The sequence below is a fragment of the Engraulis encrasicolus genome, chromosome 24, assembly GCF_034702125.1.
Source record: "Engraulis encrasicolus isolate BLACKSEA-1 chromosome 24, IST_EnEncr_1.0, whole genome shotgun sequence".
In the NCBI taxonomy this organism is placed as follows: domain Eukaryota; kingdom Metazoa; phylum Chordata; class Actinopteri; order Clupeiformes; family Engraulidae; genus Engraulis; species Engraulis encrasicolus.
This window is the reverse complement of record NC_085880.1, coordinates 16,570,457-16,596,723: the sequence shown is the minus strand read 5'-3', so window position 1 is coordinate 16,596,723 and position 26,267 is coordinate 16,570,457. Positions and strand designations below refer to the sequence as shown.

At 42.4% G+C, this 26,267-nt stretch overlaps 1 protein-coding gene across 1 annotated transcript in view; it reads right to left on the bottom strand.

Annotated features, from left to right (window-relative positions):
- The window catches only part of prim2 (DNA primase subunit 2), a 98,093-nt gene extending 72,067 nt beyond the window's left edge, over nt 1-26,026 (bottom strand). Inside the window, exons 1-7 of the mRNA XM_063191868.1 lie at nt 25,918-26,026; nt 25,288-25,440; nt 23,812-23,924; nt 23,407-23,501; nt 22,437-22,557; nt 20,005-20,100; nt 18,259-18,396 (exon numbers count right to left, since the gene is read on the bottom strand). Coding sequence (XP_063047938.1) covers nt 18,259-18,396; nt 20,005-20,100; nt 22,437-22,557; nt 23,407-23,501; nt 23,812-23,924; nt 25,288-25,432 — 708 coding nt within the window. The 5' untranslated portion in view covers nt 25,433-25,440; nt 25,918-26,026. The remainder of the gene's footprint in view (nt 1-18,258; nt 18,397-20,004; nt 20,101-22,436; nt 22,558-23,406; nt 23,502-23,811; nt 23,925-25,287; nt 25,441-25,917) is intronic.
- Between the last annotated feature and the right edge of the window lie 241 nt (nt 26,027-26,267).

Below are 26,267 nucleotides of genomic sequence, written 5' to 3'. Positions count from 1 at the left end.
CGTAGCCCTGATGAAGACCTGGTGAGGTCGAAACATGTCGGCTTTTTAATGTAACCCCAGCCCAGTACCATTAAAGGCTTTTTAATGTAACTTCCCGTTTGGACACCTTATTTTGGAGTGCCTGGATGAACTCTTCTCTCTACATGAACTGATCCCCGATATCCAAGAGCACCCAAAAACTTAAATGAACAGACTGAACAGATTGCCAAAATAATGTTCTGACTTTTATCTAAATTATTTGGTGATATCCTTCACATCAGTGCAACAGCACATGGGCCTAATGGCGAGAGTTTTTCCCTCAGCACGAAATGAAACTAATCGGACGTCTGATGACAGGTGGTGCTGACGGACAGCGCATGAGGGAAAGAAGTTGCAAACTGATCGTGTTCGGTTTCGTCAGTCCAACGGAACACTTCTGGCTATAGAAAATGAATCTGTATTGCAACAAATCTAGTTAGGCCTAGGTCTATATAGGCTATTCAAGATATTTAATTTAGACAGAATCCTTTCAAGCCGTGCAGCATCAACGTGTCATATAGCCTACTGTCTGCACTTGTTCCGTTGCCTGCTTCATAGCAGAGAAGGAATGGCTTGCTGTTGTTGAGGATTTGTAACGTGGATTATCGAAACTGAAGACTTGATTTCTTTTATTGATACCTTTTTGTTTGGTATAATTACGGACAATGCAAATAACTGATTTTTGTGACGTTCGGACATTTTTGGAAGGAATTTAATCGAATTAGTCCCGCCGCTTGGGTTATTGTTTTAACTTTTTCGCGTGCATGTGGATGAGCATAGGCTATTGAATTTGATTGCAGCCTAATAGGCCTACTGAACAGTGGACTGAAATTGAAAATAGGACAAAGAGTGGCATTTTTCTCGGGTGCTATGACTTATTGCTTTGCAAGAAGGCAGTCTCCTCACTCCACGGGCAAAAAGTACCATGGTCAGACCCTGGCGCGCATGTAGGCAGACATGAAAGACTCACTACTCCACGGGCAAATATCGGGGAAAATTAAGCACCACCAGCATGGACAGCTCCCCACGAGTCACTTATAATGGTTGGTCTTTTCCTGGGATTTGATTCATGTTGTTTGGGGGAAAATATTAAAATAGCCTTTGTAATGTTAAGAATATTTCCAAAGAGCCAAGATGGGGCTTAAGATCAATATGGGCCAGGTTTGTCTCCGTGCGTACACACACTCTCTCTCTCTCTCTCTCTCTCTCTCCTCTCTCTCTCTCTCTCTCTCTCTCTCTCTCTCTCTCTCCTCTCTCTCTCTCTCTCTCTCTCTCTCCTCTCTCTCTCTCTCTCTCTCTCTCTCTCTCCTCTCTCTCTCACTCTCTCTCTCTCTCTCTCTCTCTCTCTCTCTCTCTCTCTCTCTCTCTCTCTCTCTCTCTCTCTCTCTCTCTCTCTCTCTCTCTCTCTCTCTCTCTCTCAACTCTCTCTCTCTCTCTCTCTCTCTCTCTCTCTCTCTCTCGCCACAGACCCACGCAAGTGCAAGACAAGTTTTCACCTCCTCGTGAAGTGTTTAGACCTGGCCTATTTAATGTCGCTGTACTGTAAATTGGTGTAATGTAGCAGAAAGTGCGAGACATTCGTTGGACTCGTTGCACGCAACAAGTTGTGAAATTATTTCTTAAAACGGTTTTTTAACCGCATCATTCGCGACTCTCGAGCAGTTTTGAGAACTGAGAAGAATGAGAGAGAGAGAGGCAGTGACTATACCATGTCACTGAGACTATGTATGTGTGCTGCGCCTACTGAATCCAAGTGCAGAAAAAAACATATCCATATAGATTATTACATAATGCACCATGTTATTACATTTCCATCAAAAAAAAAGTTGCGGCCGCATTCCGTAATAAATTTCGCATTTTGTAATAATTTATTACAAGATGAGAAAAAAGTTATTACGAAATGCGTTCAAGAAATGTATTACGAAATGCGTAAATTATTACACAATGCGGCGATTGTCACCACATTATGTAATAATTTGTTACATTATTACATATTGCACCGTTATTACATAATGCGGCGTTACAGCGTCACGATACACATGTCATGATGTGATTCTATCGCGATGCATTGTGATCCATGTAGTATTGAGAGGCATTGCGATTTTTACTCCAGTAAATCTGTAAAAATACAGCTTATTTGTTCTTTGTATTTAAGCATTTTAGCATCTGGGAGAGAGCTTCCATTACAACAGAAATATTACGTACTCTCTATTGAACAAAACGAACCAGTGGTAAATTCAATTTATTATTATTAAATAATTGATTGTCATGAATCGATTCAGAACATCGTGAAAGTAAGTATAGTGATGCACTGTCGTGATGACCCCGTACTGCACCCGTACCCCCGCACTGCATCTACACAAGATAACAGATCTGTGACCATTTAACAAGGTCATCTCCTGTCTTAATATGCAGGTCGAACCAGGAAGGGTAACATGCAAGATGTCCACCTCCTTGTCCAATTTCTTATTTTCACATTATACGTGAACTCTATAATGAAAGGGATAATGCCACAGAACAGATACAGTGTATATCCTCCTGCAGGCAAAAGTGCATTTTTGGAATGTCTTGTCTTGAGTAGTGAAAGTGTTAAATAATGCCATTTCTTTTATCAGGTGAAGCAAGGCAAGTTCTGAGATGATGTTTGGTTGACCGATATTGTGCAAGCAAACACAAAAGAAAAATCCACTTTTATCAATAAGCATGCAAGACATTAGTCTCACAGAATAAAACATTTCTTACCAGAGAAGAAGTGGCTGGCTGAGTACAGCATCATACACTTATCTCATACACAATATATTTCCGCCAGCAACCGGAGAGCCCACTAAGGCACTGAGCATTGACCATCCACTTTCCACGGTTTGTGAACAAGCCAAAAAGTCATCCTCTCCTCTCTCCCTGTTGACAGACTCCAGGTATCTCCGATAAGCAATCGGAAATGCCAAAATTGACTCGACAAGATTAACTATCTGAAAGCACTGAGGGGTATCTGGCCAGCGGAGATATGAGGAGGAGGCCAAGACGTCAGGACGAGGTGAGATGCATTGTGGGCCAGTGCGGGAGATTAGAGACGAGCACATTAATTCTGTTTGTGTGCCGTGCGCGCCGATTAAAAACACGGGGGAGAGCAAGCTTCTTAGTGTAGCTCTGCCAAATTGCCTGTTTGCTTTTGTGAGCACATTTCAAAAATTACTTTGACTATCGGTAGCCAGAATCAAATGACATTACACCTTTGATATTCATGACTTCACAATTCCATTATTTTCAGAAGAGTAATTCAATTTTTTTTTTTTGCTGCGAGGGGTGGAAGTGGGAGGGTAGATTAAATTCACCCCTCAGGAAAACCATTCACAAAGTCTCCTGACGACTCCACTAGAGTTGGAGTGAGAATGAGTCTACTGCTGCAATAAACTCTCCAAACCCCCTCAGTGTTCGGCAAAACACAACAACAACTATAACAATAACCAAAAGGCCACGATGCGTTGCAAAGCTAAAGGATGTTCTTATCTGTACTTTAAGATTACCTTGTGTTAACCTTTGTAGCCTTAACATAGTAAGAAACACCCTTCTCAGGGATATACAAGGCCCAGTGTGGAAGAAGGGGTGATAAATCCCTCTAGTTAGCAGAGGCATCTCTCTCTCCCTGCCCAGAGTGACAGGTGCACTAGACACCGGTTGCTAAGAAACACTCCATCCTGTCCGACGCAACTCAACACAGACAAATTAATGAGTTGGAGTGTTCGTTCGCCAAGACTCCGCGAGGCAAGCGGCCCAACGAGTGTGACTGACGGAGAGGGAAAGAGCAGTCTCACGCTTTTGATCTTTCACAAAGAAGTGTGATTGATTATTTAAGAGCCCATGTGTGATTCCCCATCTGCTAGACACACTCCACCGCTCTACAGTACAGCTCACATTAATTAATTATGAAGGTCTAGGTCTGATCACTCAAAACTCAGATTTGAACTCAACATGGATATAGACATTGTAAGCGAAGTAGGTACTGAACAACTAAAGGAGCCATATATGTTAAATGTTTTATTAAAGTTAGATAGTAACGGTAGATATAGTAACACTTTTTACAAGAATTAAATGATGGTACACAAATATAAAGAAACCAAAATGATATGTATTTATCTGTATAAATGTTTTTTTTTATCTGAATTTAAACAACAGCTGTATTGCAAACAAAGACTAAAAGTATGAGCCAATATGACAGGAAAATGTATTTGTAAAGGTTTGCAACATAAGCACAACAATCTTTTTTATAGTCTGCAGCTGAAGCTCTTTGCTGACATCCGAGGGGAGAGCCTTTCAAGAGCTGACTGATTGAATACACTGGCTGTCGCGTTAGCGCGGAAGCAAAATGTCATTTGATGCAAATTCACCAGTGCCCCGGGACTAAGTCAGAAGTACAGCGTTGGCACTACTACTTATCAGAGCGAGTAGGTGGATGACTGTGCTCAATTCATGCAAGATGCTGGGCCCAGGAGAAAGGGCTTTGCAAAAAAAAAAAACCCTAAATAAAAAAAAGATACTAGCTTTACCTCTTCTGGTTTAAATGCTTCTTCCTCTGCTTTTTCGCAACAAATGCCTGCCATACTTTTGCAAGAGTCGTCAGCAACTCCATTGAAAAGTTCAGATAAAAGTACAGAGCGTAAAGAGACAGAGAAATCGGGTAAGAAAAAAAGAAAAGAAAAACCCTTTCAATCACTTCTCTGAAATCTGGTGGCCTTTTCCAGGGCTACTGGTGGACTAACACACCTGATGTCTCCAGAGCTTGAGAGCTTATGAAAACAGATGGATGTCAGAGCGAGTGGTGGACCCAGAGTTCAGAGGTATATCACTCAATTTCATCCTCAACTTAGAGAGAGATGAAGCCTTCACGCTGGTCCGGGAGCACAACAAGCCAGTCTGTCTTCACACGAAAGATCACGGGAGATCACAGAAGCAATTTCTTTCTTGGATCGGCAGCGTTGCAAAAGGTCAGCCGCCTCAAATGAGGAGAAGGACGCCATGGCCCACAAACAACTCGCTCATGTTAATACATGAACATACTCTTGTAGTGAACCATGGGCAAATCAATGAGGGGGGGGGGGGGGGGACTGGTGAGGGCAGGACATCTGTACGATGTATATATGCATGACACAAACCACAGGCACGGCAAACTGCATCCTACGTATTTATACACAAGCATAGACAGACATACATCTATTACAAGCATAGACAGACATACATCTATACAAGCATAGACAGACATCTATTGAGTGGGAGAGAAAATGGATTGGCACTTTGAAGATGCTTTTAGTGACCTCCAAGCTGGTCTCTTTGGATATTTTGGCTGTATAGGTCTTTATCCTCAACTCCTACAGATTTTTTTTTAATGAAAGAGATGTCTTTCCCTTCTCAGAGAAAGTGAACTAGCGCTCTCTAATGACAGACAAAGCAATCTTCTACTTCTCACTTCATTACCTCGGCAGACTTGACAATACAGCACTCATTTCAGAGACTAATTTCACTGTTGAAGCCTCTGCAATGATGTGTCTTGTGTGGAATATTTCCCAAGAATGGAAAAAATACACAATACTGCAAAAGTCTGTAAGTCTATACCAGTGTGTGTGTGTGTGTGTGTGTGTGTGTGTGTGTGTGTGTGTGTGTGTGTGGGGGGGACGGAACACCTCAAACAACAAATGAACAGAACACAGACAAAGCCTTGTCCCACGAGCTAAGCTAGTATTAAGACAATATTATTCCTCCCCTCTCCCCTCTGTAAACAATATCTGGAAAGTAAACACCACTTTTGTAACACTGGGCACAAAGATAAAGAGGTAGAATGTGTTCATCAAACACCACAAGAAAAACAGCAATGCTAGTTTCATTTCCCAAAATCACTTTTTTTCCCTAAACCATATTAACAACCATAATTTCAACATAGCAGCATTTTTTTTTTTTTACAACAAAAAACAAAACATTTTCATCAAGACGTAAAGGTTATCTTCTAGAAAGGCAGGAATACATATTTCCCAAAGGCTGTAGCATCACTGTCCATCAACAGTGTTCATGTCTACAAAAAACGCAGCTTACATTTAATGGCAAGAGGCTCACACATTAGCAAGAGAAAGCACCTGGTTGGTAGCGACATTATAGCTTCTGGGGCAAAAAAAAAAAAACACACAACAACAAAAATACGATGACTCCACAACCATAGAACGGCAATCCTGGGACCTATTGAGAAGGCCATTCCACCCCTGCCACCGTCCCCAAGGCCTTTTCTTTCCTTGCAACAGAAGCAAATTATTCCAAAACAAACGCTGTGTTGTTGTGCATTCCAATGAAGGAGTGAGGAGGAGAAGACAGCAGTGGTGGTGTCGACTCGGCAGGAGAGCTCCAGGCCCGGGTCTTTGATAAATGTTTGGACGTGTCCTACTGCTACCATCCCTGGCGAGATTTGGTTGAGTGAAGCAGCAGATAAATCATCTTCTGTTAGCTTTGGAAGGCGCGGGGGTCATTTAGCTCAATAACTCAATGCAAAACTGGAAGGTGCAAGAGTAGCACGTCGTTGAAGTATGGCTTGGTTCTATACAGAACATTATGTCCACGTAATTTGGACGCATTTGCTGTAAAACAAAAGTTTATGTGCTGGGCTTTTGTTTTCAGTTGCACAATTAATGCTTAATAGTGACAAGTATTAATGGAGGGTGGCAAATGTGGAGGAAATGCTATTGATCATAGGATGCAGTGATGAAATCACTAGTCAAAACTTTATTAGCTATTTAATGTCAAACACAGAGTTTCACGAGGGAGATTCACAACTGTGGTTGAACACTAGCCTACAAAATGAAATTGCTTTTTTCTGATGAGTAGGTTATATATTTTTCAGTTTAATATCTCGGGCATATGCACACGCAAAAGCTACTTTATTTCAGGTTTTTTTAAAAATTCAAATCCAATGCAATCCATTTCAAACTGCCAAATGTTTATATAATGCATAGACACATTGTTAAAAAAAATCAATGAACTTGTGACGAGTGACAAATTGTCTCAGCGTCGTACTTGTCCAGGTAACCAAGCAATGTTCCTGTCCTGTCTACCATCCGTCACATTAAACAGACTTGTCCAGAATAGTGTAGTAGATCTATTTCCTGCTCACCAGAATAGTGTGCTGTATCTATTTCCTGCTTGCTATTATTCAAGACTCCAGCAGACAATCATGTTGAAGCAGTAGCCATGCTGTCAAACTAACAACCCCCCACCGCCCACCCCAACCGCTTCTATTGTCCATCCTCATCTGGCAACCTCACTGCAACACCCCCGCCCCACCTCACACACCTCCATCCCCCTTATCCAAAGACACTGTTGATTCAGCCTATCCAGCCAAACACTGGTGTTTCCGTCTGATTAAGGACCCTGCCAGAACCCACCACCCGAACCACATCACATAACACCACACGAAACTCATAGACAAGCACACGCAGCGCGCGCACGCACGCACAGTCGCACACACGCACACTTAAAAGCAGCGCACCTGAACCCCCCAAACCCAATCCACCGGTAGGGCTGAGGCTGAGGCTCATGTCGTTGCGTCGTGGCGTTGCGGATGCTCATTAATCACCCGGGCAGACAGGGTGCAAAATAAACCTTCAACTTTTCAAGATGGCCTTTCAGTTAAGGGGCGAGTCCAACAGTGATGGAGCACTCACTCCTGCCATCTTCCTCAACAGCCAGCCATCCATCCAAAGACAGCTGTAGCCGGCCGCTGTGGCCAGCCGTGGAGGAACGCATCTCTCCCAAGCACCTTGCCTTCGAAAAACACCCCAAGACTGACAGACTCAATTGGATTGCTGTCAGTTTAAGCGAAAGTGCTTGGATCCTTTTCTCTCTCTGTGTGTGTGTGTGTGTGTGTGTGTGTGTGTGTGTGTGTGTGTGTGTGTGTGTGTGTGTGTGTGTGTGTGTGTGTGTGTGTGTGTGTGTGTGTGTGTGTATTCCGTCGGTGTTCCATGAAGCTCTGTTAAGACCTCAGTCAGAACACAACAAGGTTGTTTTAAACAATACCTTAACAAAAGGCCAGCAGAATCCACCTACACTAGTGCAACTCTAAATGTCCTGCTATTTTGTCCAATTTTGCAGATCAACTCGTTTCATTACACGTCCAAACACTCTGTGATAAACTAGGTGATGAAAAGTGCCTTTTCACAAACATCTGAGACAGAAGAAATAAGCAAATGATTAGCTCCCAAAATTCTCAAAGCCTTTCATGGACTAGAGAAGCCTAACTGCAGAAAGGGAAGAGAACCCAGTTCATGCTAGGGGGGGAAATCCTCGATCATGTATGCTCTGTAAGAGCCCCTGTGTGTGTGTGTGTGTGTGTGTGTGTGTGTGTGTGTGTGTGTGTGTGTGTGTGTGTGTGTGTGTGTGTGTGTGTGTGTGTGTGTGTGTGTGTGTGTAAATGCAGACTTCAGGAAAATGTACACCAGACTGCTTCCCATTAAAAAAAGGCCTGTTGACAGCACATTGGTGGGGAAGAAACAAGCTAATCTCAGCAAAGAAGAATAGATTAACTACACATCTTCAAATAATAATAATAATAATAATAATGATAGAAAAACAGCTCGAATGGAATACATTCACACAAGATAGGGAGAACATTTAATTATCTCTTTATTTAAAACCTCTCATTTCCATGGCTGGCATTCATCAGGCCTGGAGTCAATGAAGTTTGTGTCCCTACTCGTTTTAGAGAAATCACTATTGTCACTATGGAAACGAGGTAGGAGATGAGAAATGGCGATGACAAATGTGGCAAACATGACCAATGTACTTTGAAAAATATACTCATCCTGATTCCATCATCACTACTAAACACAAATCATGGTCACAAACGCAGTGCTCAGTGTGATGCTATAAATCCAAGGTAACACGAAAGGGTAAAAGCTCTACATCTATGTCCGTGAAAAGAAACAGAAATGGCATATCGTAAGGAATGCACCCAGATCTTGTAACTTCAACCTTTCTATAAACACATACTGTAGGGACGCCATATCAAAATCCTTTTTCAAAGACTTCTCATAAAGCTACATTTCATTATCTCACCACTCATCCTCCCTTGTACTGTGGCCTTGTGATGACGTCGCAAGACGTCATTGACGATAGAAGTTTAATTCAATATCTCACACAAGTCCAATTCAACGGTTATTTCTCATTTCAATCAGGATGTTGAATGGGGAAATGTCCCCCAAACGTTGTTCTGCCTAGGCACAGCGAATGGGGAAACTTCATCGCTTTCTCCACATAGGCGGAGTGTCAACGAAGCACAAATTGAGGATGGAGGGTTGGATAATGGGTAGGATAATGGCATATACCCTGTGTGTGTGTGTGAGTGAGTGAGTGAGTGAGTGAGTGAGTGAGTGAGTGAGTGAGTGAGTGAGTGAGTGAGTGAGTGAGTGAGTGAGTGAGAGAGAGAGACAGAGAGAAACGAGCAGAAAGTGAGTCATGCCTCGGGAGGACTGTGTAACTCCAAACATATGTCTGAGCTCTAAACACTAGCAGCTAGGCCCTCCTGAAGCTCCTTCTGCGCAGGCTACGCTGCCTGCGTGCTTATTCCCCTCACGTCTATGGAAACAAGAGGGGCCAATCTCAACACTCATTTTACTTGCTCATGCTTGCTTCTCTGTCGGGTGGGTCTGGAGTGTTTCGCGATAGTTAGTGCGAGTGTGTTTGACAGACACCATGGGCAATTAACACTGCCAATTTTGGGGGGTGGAGGGATCCATTCATTCAGTAATGAGGTTATAGGCTCCAATTAAGTGTTTTTTTCTGTACAGCTGACAGGATGATTATGGTGAAATGTTCATTATGGAGACTGGCCTAATCAGGATAAGACAAAGGCTTTAAAAATAAGATGGAAAATGTGTTGATTAGTGTTGACACTCAGATTCTCAGGGAATCACAAAAAAAGCTGATAAAATCTGTGGTCTCCTGTGCCTGTTCAGATGGCATGTGTATTTAGTAAGGGTAGCTACTGCAGCTGCTTGAGCATGTCAAGATGTAATTTGCAGCAGACGGTCCTAACAATTACAAGGAAATTATCTGGCATGCATTCTTACTTTATATTACATTGCTGCTATAGTTTCATTATACCTCGTTGTAGCAATACATCAACACTTTAAAAAATAAACTTTGAGATGTTAGCAACCCAAAGTGTGCTTTAAATATTTATTATTAACAATTCTGCCCGTTACGACTGCACTTAATGGTGCACCACACATAAATCCAGTCACTGGCTACGCACCTCCAATATCATTTCCATGGACTAAAAAAAATAAAATAAAATAATATAAAAAAAAAAACTCATCTCAAGTGCTGGTGAGATCTCCACACTTGCAATTGATTTTAGCATCACTCTCAGGAAACCATTTTTGGGGCTCGCAAAAGACTGCGCAGAGGGAAACTCATATCCAGAGCACAGGCAGACAGAGGGACAGCGGCAGGCTGCAGGCTGCAGGCAGCAGGCAAGCCGGCACATGAAGATTGACACATTTCATTTCCGCCCTTGCCTGCCTGGACCCCATCACTGGGGGAATTGTGTGGGCAGCATATGTTTTCATTTGGAGAGATGGATTAATGTCAGGAACACTCGCAGGCTAGGCCCTCTCTCTTTCCATCGCTCTCTCTCCCTCTATCTCATGCCACTTCTCTACTGCCATTGTCTGTTTCATCTCTGACGAACACCGGTTTACAAAATAATTCAAATTTGGGCTTACAGAGAGAGTGCGAGAGCGAGAGAGAGAGAGCGAGCGAGCGAGAGAGAGAAGAGACACAGACCGGAAAGGGAAAATTAAATATTCAGCCCACATCAACAACAAAAAACCATCCACTGGCTAGCTCATCTCATTTGGCAGGGACTTCAACATGCCCTGGATCCCCGAACGACTGCTTACAAATGGGCCCGGGCAGAGAAGGGAAAAAAATAAAATAACAATAAAAAAAAATAAAAAAAAGGAGTGTGTGGAAAAATGATAGCCTTCTGCCAAAATAGGCATTGCCTTTATCAATTTTACATATTTCCGGAGCCTGTCTGGATTGTCAACTTTTTGGCCAAACTGAACAATTGAGAGGCAGAGGGGAGGAAGAGAAAAGGGGAGGGAGAGAGAGAGAGAGAGAGAGAGAGAGAGAGAGAGAGAGAGAGAGAGAGAGAGAGAGAGAGAGACAGAGTCAAGATGAACAGCTCAGAACTCCTCAAGAGATGCATTCGGGCCAAAGCTTCTGAGTTGAGGGGGCGCTGGCTGCCAGCAGAGTCGTGACATTTGGAAGCGGAGGCAGTATTTAACCCGAAGCTGGCATCAGAGTTTGAGCCCCTGGTGGGGCCGTGTAGGAGGGATGGGTCCCTTGGCACGCACCTGAGAACAACTCATGTCTCCAGTCAGTGAAACAGACTCAACTCTCCAATTTACATTCAGAACTGGACAGCTCCCTCACACAAGCCTGTTCCAATTGCTTTAGCTTCAGCACGCACTGTATAAAAGTTAACACCACACCACTGACTAGAGCCTGTGATTAAATTAAACCATTATCTGAAAAATATATCATAGTTGTAGTCTTGAACAGAGCATCCCTACTGCAAATACAATTACTTTTTTTCCATCAGACAAGTGATCAAACTTTTTTGCTTGGTTTCAGTGTTCAGGACCCCGTTAGCAACATAGGAGGTCGGCTGAGGACAATTGCATTGAAATTAGGGCTGGGCAAACAAGAAAATCTTTAATCGCATTAACTCAATGACTTTCTGTGATTAATCGCGATTAATTGCATAGCGCGCAAAACCCAAAAATAATAATAATAATAAATCATAAATAAAATAAATCATAAATAAAATAAAAATATTTTTTAAATTAATAAAATAAAATAATTAATAATAATTTGCATATGTACTGTGTAGATAACCTATGTAGGTCTAATATAATATTCCACAATGGAAATGTAGGCTATTTGCCAACCTATCAGTCTAAATTTAGTAGGCCATATGCCTATCCAATGTAGGCCTACTAATGAAACAAATTATTGCATACAATATTACACTAGGGCTATTTAAGATTGTAGGCTACTGAAACTGATATATTAGAAATTATAAACTCAAATTAGGATGGTCTACATGGGCCTACAAGAAAAAAAGAAAAAAAAACTTGTCACTTAAAAAAACTATATGTTAAAACGGCTTGCCATAGGCGTGCGTCTGTGAGATATGTCCCGCCTTCTCTCACTGTCGAAGACTCCCACCTTCTCTCTTATCTGTCGCTATTTTTAAGATGTTTCAGCGACTAGAAACTAATTGACTGTCTGTTGGCATTGACAGCAATTACATCTTTCAAAATAATAACGTTGACATGACTAACACTATCTTAAATGCTGACGAAGTTGCCGATGCCGCGAAATCATAGCCTACCATGTTGATGCAGCCTACTATGCACGAGCAGCGCCATGTAGATACCAAAACGTTGCGTGAGGAATGTAATATCTCGCGGTCCGCTTTTTGATCAAGGCTTTAGTAAGTCCGCGTGGCGTTATTGACAGCTGATAGACAGCCAGCACAACAGTAGCCTTTTCATGCTGACCGTACAATAGACTAACCTTGCGAGCTGCAAAGGCGAGCCACATGCTGCTCGAGAGTTGCGCAAGGAGGACCAGAACTGTGTACCGAACATGTCCATTAAGAAGTTGACGTCCTTCTGTAGGCTATGCCTGTTTTGTTTTGACTAATACTACTTTTCTAGACATTCTTCTTCTGTCAGCAGTCACTGGAAGCAGCAACAAGCGCGCTGACGCTTTCAAAATAAAAGGCACGAATGACGGTCATAAAAGGCAAATAAAATGAAAATTAAAAAACACGGGAAAAAACCCTGCTGCGTTATAGCGTTAACAAAATTGTCGGGCGATATTGACCTCAATAGTTAACGCACCGTTAACGCGTTAACATTGCCCAGCCCTAATTGAAATCAATAAGTTCAGTCTGGATTGGACAAAATAAGGCACTCACTAGGGGAAAAGAACCTTCAGGCATTGTATTAGAATAAAATACAGTGCACCCATTTCGTCCTTAGAGAAGCAGCATTTTTATATAAAACCGACTATCTTGAGAGGCCACTTTTTTTTCATTTCCTGCATATTTTTTTTTTAAATTAAAATGCTCAATCAAGCTTTGGGTAGTTCTAAAGTGGTTTCGGTTCCCGGCGCTGTCAGATTTATTATTAGCCAGCATGTCCACGGCCCTGCGTTTTTAATACCTCTAGTTATGACCGCAATTAAATCCACTTCCACATTGTTTACCATGACTGGGCCTCAAATTTGAATTTTAGAGGTCGGAGCGCTCAAGCTGACGGAAGCACGGCATTACCATAAAGATTACTCATGTTCCCTTCCACTGAACAAGCTTAATGTGTTTCAGTCAACCTATTCAGAGAAGTGTGCAATTCCTTACCTTACGACTTTAAATTCGATTAGTTGCCATGAGGAAAAGAAAAGCTGACGCCTGTTGAAGTTTATCCAGTGCAAGGCATCACGTGAAAGATATTACAAACCGGCAAGGGAATTGGATTTTTCATCATTAGAAGCATTTTGCAATGAAATGTGTTTTTTTTTCCTTCTCTTCTTCACGTGTCTCTATATGTGCATGTTATCTACGCCAAAGCAAGAACGAATCCTTCCATTCTATTCTATCCAACTGCCTGGCTCATCTTTCAAGGATACAAGATTGCTTATTTGGTCCCTTTACCTCTTGTTCCTGCGGACTCTGCAGTGCAGAGTACAAGGAGATGAGCTTTGCCAGAAAGAAGGACACAGACTCTGGCCAGAAGCTCACCTCTGCCAGCTAACTAACTAACTACAGTAAGTGCATGCAGGCCTTTTGTTTTGTGTGTTTTTTCTTCCTATGAACAAAGGCAGGCCAGAACTCTACATCGTCATCGACAACAAAGGGCCACAGAGATGATATAGGGAACCAGAAGCCCGCTGCACGCATGAGTAATCTCCACTACATCACAGCAGACAGCGACACTCCTTACAATATGCTTTTCATGGTCACTTTGCCACTAAACGCCCCATTGGGTTCTAATAATCCCAGGAGTGCTCACAATGAGGGAGTCCAATCACAAAGGGGGTCCGGTGTGGTGGTGGTGGTGGTGGGCCACGGACAGGGAAGAGAGAGAGGGGGCCACAATGGTAGAGAGGGAATTAAGTAGGTACTCATACCTCAAACACGACGGCTGATGCCCTTATTGTAAAAAAAATAAACAGCCATGTAGATTGATGCGCCGAAAACTCTACATTAAAAGCGCTGCAGCTCAAAAGTAGACTGCTTTTGTTGTTCTTTATTTCCCCTTTTTTTAAAGCATGGCAAAAGAAGGCATAATTTAAACGAGTTTGTTTCCTCAGGACATTCATTATTCCTGTATGTATACTTGCGTCAGGCACTAAATAAGGCATGATGATACCATTACAGAAAATGGGCATACTGAGCTTTAAGGGACAACAATCTTTAACGACTATTTATTAATTTACTTACAATAATTTCTTTGTTTTTTAAGCTAATTTCGAAGCGGTCTTGAAAGCGTTCTGACAGAATGCGCGATACCAGGGGTTCCCAAACTTAACCATGACAAAGCTCCCCATATACCCCTAGCTTTCAGCCAAGCCCCCCCCCCCCCCCCCCCCACCCCCGGCAGGGACTGTGCCACACTGTTATTCCTGCGCAACCACTTTCACAACTCAACAGAGTTGGTGCATTCCTAAACCCTTTTAAGTACTACAGAAAACACAATACCGGTATATAAACATAGTAAGGAAAAATACTGCAACACAGTCATAGCATATCCTCCATCAGTCCACCCTCTTCATATGATGCCTGAGCTGAAGGCAGCGCGTGGGCGTTAGGCTCCCATAGGCACACAGTAGTATACAGTAGGTGTGTGAGGCAGTGCCCCACTGGGATTGTTTAGCTTATTTTTGTGTTACTTTAGCTAATCAATTTATTCAGTTACCCATTTTCTTTTGCAATACTATTCCTGCCAATCTGCCATGGCACCCTTGGCACCCCCTTGCAGCCTCCCCTCCCCAAAGGGGTCCTCGGCCCCCACTTTGAAAACCACTGCAATATACCCTCTGCCAACTCTACTTCAGTGGCAGCCTTGTATTGGGAGCAAGGGTTTGTTACTTCTCATTCAGGCTGCATCTGTGCAACCGTGTGTGGCAACAACAAATACAAATGTTGAAAAAGCGACCTTCCCCATTGTTTGCTTTCCCATTTGAAAAAGAATAAAAATATATACCGGTACTTTCACCTAGCAACAGATGACTTTATTTGGCATCAGCCAATTGCAATGAGTCATAACCCCATGAGAGTAGATCATTCCTGATCATTTCAGTGCCAACTCTCAACTTCAGTGCCTGCCTACCCCCTCGCACTAGGCACCCACCAAAGGAAGTTACTCACCAAATGAGGGCAATTACCACGCTACTTTCAGGATATTGGATGAAGACAACACAAGGAAAAAAAAACGAATCTCTACTGAGCAACTCTGAGTCAAAATGACGAAAACACAAACCTATTTAATTAAAAAGAAAATTGGAAATCACAAATGAGGAAAAAAGCTTGATGACATCCCTGCCAAGTACATCAGTCACTCACAAGCCAAGTGTATTTCCACACATCCTTCACGTAGCAGTTAATTTTCCGCATACACCTTTTTTGTCGTTTATTCTCACCACAGGGAATAATTCAAGCCATCATTATAGCTTCATTCATTAATATAGGACACATATTTGCAATGCATTTACCACAAACGTACAGTACAACCAAGCTGTTTAAACACATGCACTTTGATGATGTGTATGAATTCATATTCAGTTGAGGTACACCCCCCCTTGTGCAATGTTTACCGACATGCCTTGTTACTTTGCTTAATGAAAATAACCTTGTAGGGGGTGTAGAGTTGGAAAACAAAACACCCCCAGCTGTTGGGGAAGGTGATCTTGATGCATGACAAAATCAAGGGATTGTGCGACGGAGTAATCAAATATTAGTTTGACAATCTAGTGTTCCCGCTTGTTCCGAAGGCTATGACAGCAGCGGAAGCCATGGTGGAGCTGTAGTGGTTAGAGAATTGGACTGTAGATCACAGGGTTGCAGGTTCAATGCCCAATCTTACCAATCCCTTCCTCCCTCCATGGCTTAAATGCCCTTGAGCAAGGCGCCTAACCCTACACTGCTCCAGGGACTGTAACCAATACCGTGTAATATGCTGTAATATCTGTGAGTCGCTTTAGAATAATAATAAAAAAAAGACTCAGCTTACTTAGTGTAATGTAATGTAAAAATAATGACAGCCAGTCTCAGGCAATGCACTACTGAATGCCTGGGGCAGCTTTAGCCTAGGGCTGCACGATTATGGAAAAAAAATCACGATTGCTTAGGTCAAAAATCGGAATCACGATAATTAATCACAATGATTGATCTTTCGTAGAATTTTCTTTTAAATTATAACAAAATGAAATATAACCAATAATGAATTATACACGGGATGAGCAAAATGAAAATGAATTGGCAATAGCATGAAACTTAGGTGGACAGATCTCTGGCCAGAGACACCAGCCTGTCAGTATGTTCTGGCTTCAGGCACACTCAAAAGCAGATCACTAATGCCACGATTAAATCCCGATTGAAATCCCGATTTTCGATTATCCCGATTTTCGATTATTTTCGATGAATTGTGCAGCCTTACTTTAGCCACACGCTACATGTGATTGGGGAGTGTTAAGGGCTCTAGTCTCCGGCCGAGATGCAGTGCCCAATGGCTTCCAAGTGCACTTGACAAGGCAGCTTTTCCAAAAGCCGCCCGCCCTCCTATCATTGCCACTTCTCCCACCTACGGCCATCAAAAAGGCACAAAAGAGAGATAGCACGAGAGAGGGGGTAGGAGGAAGAGGCGGGTTGTCTTGTCTGTCAACAGGCCATCCAATCTCAAAACCGAGTCTGGCAAAACCGCAAAATCTCTCTCCCTCTCTCTCTGTCGTCGCCAACTGTATCACCACCCAACCTCCTTTCACAAGAAAGAGAAGAGAGCTGCTGCATTTTTTTTCTCCATTACTGCGTCTCTTGTGCCGAGTTCTTCAACCCCAAGGGTGAGAAAAGCAGGCTTGCTGAGATGCCAGACATCTAAGCAAACTATTATTTAGCACTCGGGCCAAGCCGTGATGTGCTGAGGACGTTTCAATTGCCTCTCTAGCTCTTGACAAGCCCCATGAATATGTCCACCAGTAGTCTCGCACGGGCTCAACGACTGAAGAGGAAATTAAACCGTCAATGATAACGTCGATACTGATGCCAGGCAATTCTCAAAAATGAGAATTCACCGGTGACAAGGGAGAAAACACAAGATAGTTAACGCAGCAGAGTTGGCCGTGCATTAGGCTTTAATGGAATTCCCGATTCCCAGACATACATACTTAGTGGACAACAATCTTAGCAATTAGCGTATTGGCAAGCGGCAATGGGAATGTTTTATTTGCTGTATGATGATTGCCATTGATTAGTGCATTAATCGTAGACAACCCAACCGATCTCAGACACAGAAGGAAAACGCTGAAGCCCACCACCCCTCCTGCATTCTTAAGCCACGATGGATGGCTTTGAATACACAGAGAATAAAAATGACGGTGCGCTGCATGCAAATTCTAATGAATAAATGATTGAAGCGAGGCCGCCACATCTATCCAACAGAGGATGTTGATTTTACAAATTGCATGGCACACTAATACCTCTGAGCCATACTTGTAAACAACGGCTCATTCACCAACCCCAAGAGAAGCATTCTGCTCAAACATGTGGTTTGGCTGGTGTGTGAGTGAGCGTGTGTGTGCGTGTGTAGACCGTGCAAGTATGTGACTCAGTGAGCGTGTGTGTGTGAGCGTGTGTGTGTGTGTGATTGTGTGTGTGTGATTGTGTGTGTGTGTGTGTGTGTGTGTGTGAGCGTGTGTGTGTGAGCGTGTGTGTGTGTGAGCGTGTGCATGTGCGGTGCATGTGTCTGAAAATGTGACTATTGTGTGTGTGCATTTGTGTATTTGTGAGTATATGTGTGTTGTATGTGTGACAGCTGCATTCTGTATTCATGCAGCATTCCTCAGTCAGGAGGAGCTGTGGCTGTGGCTGTGGCGCCTCCCTGATTCCCAGGTTAACAGGATTAGAGAGTGGCTTACCGCGAGCGCTTTGGAGAGCCGTGTGCGGAAGTCATTGAGCACTATGGAGATGATGTCTTGGTGGGGGATGTAGGCATAGCCCCCCTTCAGAAACACCTTCCTGCTCCGCACCAGATCCAGCGCATCCTGGAAAGGCACCTGCAGTAACCATGGCAAAGGGACAAAGACGCGTCATGTAGGCTTATTTTTACATTTTCTACATTTTCACAATAAAACAAAAAACGGATTTTGTGTTGATTTAGTTTGTCAATGTGGGTCTGTTTTGATTTCTTAAAATTGAGAAATCCCCACTCGCAAGCTCATTCTCGATATTATTTAATCAACCATGTCCACACCAAACACATTTCATTAGTCAAAAGTTGACAGTTGACAGTTCTTTTCACGAGCACCCAAAGTTGTTTTTCAATGCTAAAAGTTAAGTGCGCCCATGACTGCTCTATTTACTTTTCTACCATCGTGACCAGTACTCTCCAGGAGAAGAGATTTTTAAAATCTCAATGGGACCTCGCGGGTAAAATAAAGGCGAAAATATTTCAGCACATTGTGTAGCTTGTGTACCCTGAATAGCTCCACACAAGTTTCCAACCATCTGATGGGAGATCTTGTCTTCATACCTCAATATAGAACTGTGTGACATTCTGTAGACTGGAAGCAAGGATATTGTTGTCCTTGTGATGTGTAGAAAAATAAACAGGAGTGTATACCAAAATGTAACAGATCAAATGTGAGAGCAGGTTCGCAACTTTGCACACTGAAAAAGGCACTAAGGTCAAGCACAGTGAGCACTGATGAAGGCAGAAACCTAAAACGTCTGCTCTACTCCGCTCTCAGAAAAAAAACTGAGAAAACCTTGTCATGCTTCACCTCAGTGCCTTTTACAGTGTGCAAACCTGATCTCATCTCTACTAATTTCAAATAATTTCAAATGATGGGCAAATGGAACAAGCTTGAAAGCGTGGAAGTGAATGTTATAGCAGTTCCGCCTTGGTCGCTACATACTTATTTTCAACTGATAGCAAACATTTAAACATGATGGTAGTATTCTATTAAGGTGCAAGTTGAAAACGAGAACAAAACTGGAAACACATTGATATCAAACATGACAATACAATGTCCAGTCAAATGCCATGAAAACATCAAATAGTAACACACATTATGACCACAAACAATGATCGGGTTATTTTGAGTTATATTAAGTCATGTAACATCTTGAAAACAATAACATATACAACCACTGTGATGAAAAGCTGAGTGTGAGTGTAGAAATGCGAAGAATTCTGAGTATTTAATAATGAGGGATGCAGAAAGTGCAACCCGGAAAATGCTGCGAATAAAGGGTGTTGGACTTGGTAGAATGCTGAAGGATGCTCGACTTTGGAACAGTACTTGATGATATGCGACGATATAGGCACAATTCCAAGCTTACTTCCTTGACTTTGTGAAACTGTAAACGTAACTTTGCAAAAGAGGTAATAATAGTACCCTAATGTGCCTCAACTTATAAACCTTTTCCTCCAATAATATTATGCTGTATGCTATGGAGTTCAATTGCCCTGCTGTGGTGCATCTCACCTTTTGGTAGTCCTGCTGCGGCAGTAATAATATGCAGTAGAGTTCTAGTGTCCTGATGTGCAGTTCTAATGCCCTGATATACTAGGTCAGTTCTAATGCCCTGCTGTGCAGTATTGTTCTAAATCCCTGATGTGCAGTTTGGTTCTAGTGTTTCGTTGTACGTTAGCAACTCACCTTGTAGTAATCCTGCTCCACCAGTGTGGCACCACTGACTCCATAGCTGGAACTGATCAGCTTGTCTGCCAAATTCCTCTTCTCCTCCACACTCAACTACAAACACAAACACAAAAACAATAAGAAAAATGACTGAGAACTTCAAAAAGGGTCACAAACGGCATTATACGGAACTGTTTATCATTTTTTTTACCATCTTACCATTGTTATCATCAATTGTAGCCTAATAAATACAATTTTGTGACTTAATTGACAATGAGTAATGCATGTTCAGGCAATGTCTGAGGAAGATCCTCACAGGTGGATCGAAACTTTGCTGTTTGTTAAATGAAATGAAGTATACGTTTTCTTTAGAGGGCTCGTTACCCATATGTGGACCACTCTCACACACCAACAAGTAGGCATGCAAAAATATGTCACACTGCCGCCAGGCTGCCTGCCTAGAGCAAGGACAGGAGTCAGACTACCCAACGCCTAATGCTGACGCTTATCAAGTGAATGAGGAGAGACTTTCCACAAATAAGAGAAATCTGTTATACAATGCAGAGGGTTAATGCACCCCGTTGTGTAAATAATACCCACTTCCATCTCTTTGGGCTCTTGGGGGCATTTTTGGGGACAAGTCTGTTATACAGAAATGACAATGCATCATTGATGAGATCCCCACCGTTAAGAATCACAACAGTAAATCTGTGATATCAACCATCAACGTCATGGTCAACATAGCATTTCACATGACTACTTATTAGCTTGTCAACATTTACAGGCACTTTAGAGAAGCAAGAAGAGAATGGATTATGTACAAACGGGCCTTTGTGTATCCATCAACTGCTCATCTTCAGGCAGTACTAAGTCGTTATCAGTTTACACGTCTGGCTGTGCGACTAAACTAAGCCAGCAGATGGCATTGTGACAGAAGAGCGAGTGGCTCAGTGCATGTCTGTGAGTTAAGGGTCGCCCGCGCCCCCCGCACCCCCTCCATTGTGCCTGCCATGTTTCACCTGAGGAAAAATACTAGACACATCACAGGCACCGTGCTCAAATATTTATGTACACTCCATCCAAGGGCAGCCTTCTCCATTCGTTTTTTCCTCTTCTTCTTCTTTCTTTCGTTCGTTCGTTTTGCCTCAGGGGGGAACGATGAACAATATCAAGCCATGGATCATGCCACTTCCCTCCCAGGAAGGCCTGTGCGCCGCACAGCACAGCTAGAATAACGATGAGGCCCAGTGCACCCTTACAGTTTCGCCCTCCGACTGTAAGCCAAGAAAACAGCTCATTTGCACTAACTGTTGTTTGCCAGGCTAGACTGGGAAAAACATTTACTTCTGCATACAAGACAGCTGCAAGAGCTACTGGAAGAAAAAAAAACATGCCATGGTAGAACACTTAAAACTAAAATGCCTCTATTACCTTTGCCTAAAGCCTGCTTAAAATATGAACATATATTTTCAACAGAATTAGGGAACAAAAGCTCTACATGAACATATGCATTATTAGCCAGGCTGCGCCCTCCTAGTGACGCAACACCTTCGGCGGCGTTGCTTCTAGATCAGATCGAATCTCGATTGCAAGTGTATGATAATCAGGCAAATGCATTATGGCACTGGCAAAAAGGAAAACTCTGCCAATCCAGTCAAATACACACTCACTGTATTGCACTCTAGTTACATTACTGCCTTGATATAATATATAACATACTCCATTTCCAACACACTTCCTGGGTTACTGTAGCATCTGCATTTGAAAAACAATATTAAACAAACTCGCAGACCAAAACCATCACTGTTAATACAAGAAAGAAGCACCACAGTGGCTCAGCTGTTCTTAGACTGCCACCTGCTGGACAGAGTGCGGAGATGCACCTTGCCAGTTACTAGTGCAAGGTTGGGGAACTTTTTTTTCAATCGGGAGGCCACTTCAAATTTTATAAAGTCCTCCAAGGGCCGTACTATGAACACAAACCAGGATTTTCCCCTGCACTTTAGGCTTATATTGAAGGCGGGCCCCTTTGCAACAGACCCCAGCTTCACTAGGTCCCCTGAAAATACAGTACAAATTAATTGTATTGCAAATGTAATTTCTAAGATTGCTTTCCATATTTCGTGCAAAACTGCACAACATTAAAATGATATCCGGTGCCGGATAAGTCGGCCTCACAGGCCATAGGTTCCCAATCCAGTTACTAATGGGATGGAATGACCATCATTAGGGTTGTGGACTGCTCTGAGTCTTGGCATTTGGTCTTCCCATCAAAGAACATCTTTTATTCCCTAGAGATGCAGGATATTTTTTGCATACACACAAGGACTTGTCAATTATGCTAATATCCAAGATTGTCACTGTTTATGTATACAGTATACATAAACAGTGTACATACAGTACATACATAGTATAGTGTATTATTCCACATAGCAGGAAAGGCTCCTCACCGTGTCATACTGTAGATTGTTGCGGTGCAGGAACTCTGTCTTGTAACGGGCAGGCAGGTCGCTGAAGCGAAAGCGGAACAAGTCCATCTCCTGCTGAATAAACCAGCGACGCAGGTCCTCTCTGCAGACATGACATAAGTACATATTTACAAACATACATACATATGCAACTGAAGTCATATCCGCTAGTTCAGGAGTTCTTAACCTTTTTTTTCTTAAAGCACCCCCTTATCTATGTTGAGGACAAGCCGCGCACCTCCAACCTTAACTTTGCACGGGTATACGCACTAAAAAATGATTCAAGTGATTAATTACAATGATTCCTCCTTAAGACATTAATCAATACCTTGATGACTTTTAATGGTCACCAAAACATGTTTTGATTTGGCCTAATTATAATGTTTGCAAGCAGAATTTTGGTCCCAGCCTCCATACAAACAAAATCTCGCGCACCCCCTGGAATCTCTGGCGCACCCCAAGGTGGTGCCCGCACCCCAGGTTAAGAACCACTGCGCTAGTTCACCAGGAGGCTTGAACCCACGACCTACCAGTCAACGCTCCAGTTCGGGCATTGAGGACACACCATGACCCCGCTTAGCTTAAAGGTCCAGAACAGTACATCAGCGCTACCGATACTGCATGAGGCTTCGGAGGGGAGGTTTACTGATGTTCTAACCTCAAACTCTACTAGTTGGCATGTACACCATTAAAGAATTCACATTACACGCTATGCTTGTTTTTACTAATAATCCTCTCATAGTAAAAATTCTCTTTTTAAACTCATACATCCAATTTCCAATTATTTTCTGCTTGTCCACTTTCAAAAAGTTCACCCGGGGATGTCCAAATTACTTTTAGAATTAAAATGCAATATTACTGTAGTATTATTATAACAGATAGTGAACAACATTTACATCACTGTTGAAGCGGCTTAACCATTAAAAAGAAGGCAACTTGGTGATTTACTTACGTTTGACAATAAGCAAGTCGAAGAATGAAATGGGAGATGTGATCCTTTCTCCTCTTCTCCACCTCTGACTGGCCATTCTGATCTTTACGGTCATCCTGTCATATAAGAGAAAACACAAGAGTATCGTCACCTGTCACAAATGCCAATTCATGTCACATCAAAACTATTTCTGGGCAAATGTTCATGTCGACAGTTTTAAACTGCATTTAAGAAACAGGAATGTGAGAGATGTTGAATTGCAGCAAACAATACAAAAACACAATAAAGCCCTCTTCAGTAACTGGTTAAAAATAGCATTTTAAAGTACCTTCATCTCACCTCTGTAAACAAATTATCAAACAGAATGATTGCTGATTTAGTAAAGGATGACATCTAAATGCAGTATCAACAGGTTGTCATACTCACAGCCTCTGTTTTATAAGGGAAATTCAAATTGGTGAGTTCACCAAACAATTTCTTCTCATATTGTTCGGATGTCTTCACATAGCTAACACCAAGGTTTTCAACGGTCTTCAGCACTGCAAAACACAAACAAATCAGTTCCATTAGCCTTAAAAGTATATATTGTTTACAACAAGCAAAAAGTGTAGCTAAAATTATTAAGTGGGCAGGGGGTTAGGGCGTCAGACTTGTAGCCTAAAGGTTACAGGTTCGACTCCTGACCCGCTATGTTGGTGGGGGGAGTAATTAACCAGTGATCCCCCCCATCCTCCTTCATGACTTAAGTACCCTGAGCATGGTACCATCCCACCGCATTGCTCCCTTTCAGATGCCACTGGGGACTGCCCCCTTGCACGGGTGAGGAATGAAACAGTTACTACGGTTAAATAAATCGGCCATTTTAAAATGAGGTTTTTTTAGATATTCAATTTTTAATTGTTCAATTTATCATAATTCATATTCTGAGGGTTGTTGTATTCCAAGCTGATTGTGTAATGTGTAGAGCCAGAAAAGAGCTTTCAAACAACACCACAGACATCTTTTTTTGACTAACACTGACTGATATAATCAAGGCTGAATGTAAAGTGTCCTACCCTCATTTGTAAACCTTTGCTAGTCTGTTTCTCCCTTACTATTCATGTCAGATTCAAACCAATGCAGTTCTGGGGTGCTACCTAAAAAGGCACACCAAGTATGATTGAAATCCGGGTCGGTCGGGTCCCAAAGTGTCTGATTTCACATGAAATGACCCATACACTTTCTTCTGACTGGTGAAGGATTCGAACCTAATCAGAGGTGAAAGCAGTTTTCATGTCTTACTGGTACTATTTTGTGTAAGTGTTCCTAACAACCGCCCTTCGAATGCCCACATCAAAATGAACGCAAACAAAATAAACATGTGTGCTGCAGATCTATATGACTGCATGACTATTTCGGGTAACTTAGAGCTATTCTCTTCATAGGGCACTGGTCTCAATGGCATGGTGTGGTTGTATGTGTTCTACTTTAACAGAATTTTCAAAAGTGGGTTTTTGGTCAGCATTAACTGTATTCTCTCACCGGTACTGAGCACCTGCTGTGAATGTTACATCGGTGCTGCGCACCTGCTTACTTTCACCACTAAACCTAATCCATCCCAAAGTCAACTCTGTGACAATTTAGGCATGGACTCAGCTTTGAGACACATGATTCAAGACTGATCACTGCAAGTCTGGTCCTATTAGCTGGTATGCAAAATGTCTTAAATATGCTGTAAGCAGACTTAATGCTATACACAGGTATTATATTCATCAATCCAATATGCTACCTCATTTCAGCTGGCATTCCAAGTCACACTAGTGCAATACCATTGTTGTGCATATAATTTGGATTATCATAGCATTGGGACATTCAGTATGGCACCAATATACATATATCACTTAGTTACAGCGAAGTACAAACGTTTTAATCTCTCAACTGCGAAGATTTCAAACTCTGCAAGCGAGATGTTTTCAGTCGGTGGCTGACTGTAGAACTGCAGGCAATGCCCGTACAGTTCATTTTGCGTGTTGCTGATGATCTTTCTTCTTCTAGAGGAAAATTGCATGGTCACACCTGAAGAGACACACACACACACACACACACACACACACACACACACACACACACACACACACACACACACAAGTTCAGCAGTTTAGTAACACTGCAGCTTCAGTCAATGGACATGGCTGTCCTAGTGTCCCACCAATGACATGTTCAGTCAATACATGGCTGTCCTTTCATGTACTACCACACTGTGCCCCGCAATTAGTGTATTGGTGAGAAAGTCATCTAAAATAGTTATTTTGAGGCAAATTGACAGATAGTTTCCGCGGCTTTCTACATGGCAAGGACTGTCTTACTAGTACGGAGTTCGTTTTAGCAAAATGTCAACAAGCTAACATTTCGGTAGCTAGTTGTTTTTAGCCTGACTTAGGTAGACAGCAAGTATACAACCAAACTTCTTCATAGCCACTGTACCACATTGCAAAGTATGTAACGCAAAGGCGAGAAATGTACGTCCGGACAAGTAAAGTGTGTGGTATTTACCGATAATATAGTTGCCTGCAAAGTTGATCAACCGACAGTGCGTCCTTCCTTGTGAATATCCCGCGCCAAATTGTCAATCGAAGCAAACCGCGGGAGAATGACGCAAAACTGGAGTGACCAATCATGTTTGTTGGGAATGTTCGCAGTGGTCGTACTCGTACTGCAGGCGCAGATTCTTCCCTGATAGTGAAACTACTGCACAAAAGTTAGCGCTGTTGTGAACTTGTGCCACACCATGTATTCATAATTATGTTCTGAAGAAAATATGTACACACATTAATAATCGATAGAAGAATACTAGCAGCTCAGATCTACTCATGGCGTGAGGCCGCCTGACTGACATGCTCAGA